Source organism: Condylura cristata, unplaced genomic scaffold (genome assembly GCF_000260355.1).
Source record: "Condylura cristata isolate star-nosed mole 26May11 unplaced genomic scaffold, ConCri1.0 scaffold00141, whole genome shotgun sequence".
Classification (NCBI taxonomy): Eukaryota; Metazoa; Chordata; class Mammalia; order Eulipotyphla; family Talpidae; genus Condylura; species Condylura cristata.
The window spans coordinates 41,762-43,035 of record NW_004567242.1 but is presented as its reverse complement, the minus strand read 5'-3'; the positions used below and the strand labels follow the sequence as shown (position 1 = coordinate 43,035).

At 73.9% G+C, this 1,274-nt stretch overlaps 1 protein-coding gene across 1 annotated transcript in view; it reads left to right on the top strand.

Moving 5' to 3' along the window:
• The window catches only part of LOC101622014 (obscurin-like), a gene marked incomplete at both ends in the record, with an annotated part of 14,800 nt that overhangs the window by 9,433 nt on the left and 4,093 nt on the right, over positions 1–1,274 (top strand). The window contains 5 exons of the mRNA XM_012734942.1: positions 237–382; positions 450–574; positions 755–867; positions 949–1,117; positions 1,221–1,270. Coding sequence (XP_012590396.1) covers positions 237–382; positions 450–574; positions 755–867; positions 949–1,117; positions 1,221–1,270 — 603 coding nt within the window. The remainder of the gene's footprint in view (positions 1–236; positions 383–449; positions 575–754; positions 868–948; positions 1,118–1,220; positions 1,271–1,274) is intronic.

Below are 1,274 nucleotides of genomic sequence, written 5' to 3'. Positions count from 1 at the left end.
CCCCGCCAGCGGGGGCACTCAGCCTGTCTGCCCAGCCGTGCAGCCGGGGGGCCGCGCGGCCCAGTGGGGTCAGCTCGGGCCCACACTGCTCCCCAGCGGGCCAGCCGAAGAGGGGGTGCAGCCCAGGAGAGCCGGGGGGCCCGGCAGGCGCCCCACTCTGAGTAGGAGGGCTGCCCCCCTTGTCCCTCTGGGGCGGGGGAGGGAGGGGAGCCGCAACGTAGACCCAAGAGCCCCAGGACGCCGGCTTCCGGGGGGCGCCTGCTGCTCACCCAGGCTCTTCCTCACTAGGCCTCGGCGCCCCCACAGCCGAGCGCCCCCCAGAGGGGCCGCAGCCTGTCCCGGAAGCGGGGCCGGAGCCGCAGGCGTGGACAGTGCCCATCAGGTAACCCCGGCCCGAGGGGTGGGGGGTGGTCGGGGACGGCCAGCGGCTCATGGGCTCCTGCCCCCAGGATGGAGGGTGCGGCCTGGCCCGGGGCAGCGGGCACGGAGCTGTGCTGGGACGTGCACACCCACGTGTACACGGAGGCCACGCTCAGGACTTGCGTGCGCCCTGCCGGCGACGTGGGAGCCGCGAGTAGGTGGCCGGGTGTGCCGAGCGCCCTGCCCGGCTGGGTGGTGAGCGGGCAGAGTCCTGACGGCAGGGCCTGGCAGCGTCGTTGGGGCGCCCACGAGGCAGAGCGGGGATCTGCCCTGGAGGGCTGGGGCTCCCGGTCACGCCACCCGGCCACTCCGCAGCACTCGCCCCCGCCCCCAGGGCCCCCGTCCATGCAGGTCACCATTGAGGATGTCCAGGCACTGAGGGGCGGTGAGGCGCACTTCCAGGCTGTCATCGAAGGCCACCCGCAGCCCACGGTCACGTGGTACAAGGTAGGCGCGGCCAGCGGGTGGGCGGGAGGCAGGCTGGTCGCAGGCCGGGGCAGCCCATGGTGCCTGCCGCCCGGCCTGCAGGGCAGCGTCCAGCTCGCGGAGGGCCCCCGGCTCCACCAGCGGCAGGAGGGGAGCACCTACTCCCTGGTGCTCAGCGAGGTGGACCAGCAGGATGCCGGCGTCTACACCTGTCTGGCCAGCAATGCCGGGGGCCAGGTGCTGTGCAAGGCGGAGCTGCAGGTCTACGGCGGTGAGTCTGCCTGGGAGAAGGCGCTGGGAGCTGCCTCCGTCGCTCCAGAGGGGGAAGGGCTAGGGGAGGCTCTGGCCACGCCGCCTGACGCCCCTGCCCACAGGGGACTCGGAAGAGCCAGGCGCCCGGCGGAAACTCCAGTCCTTCTACGACGTCA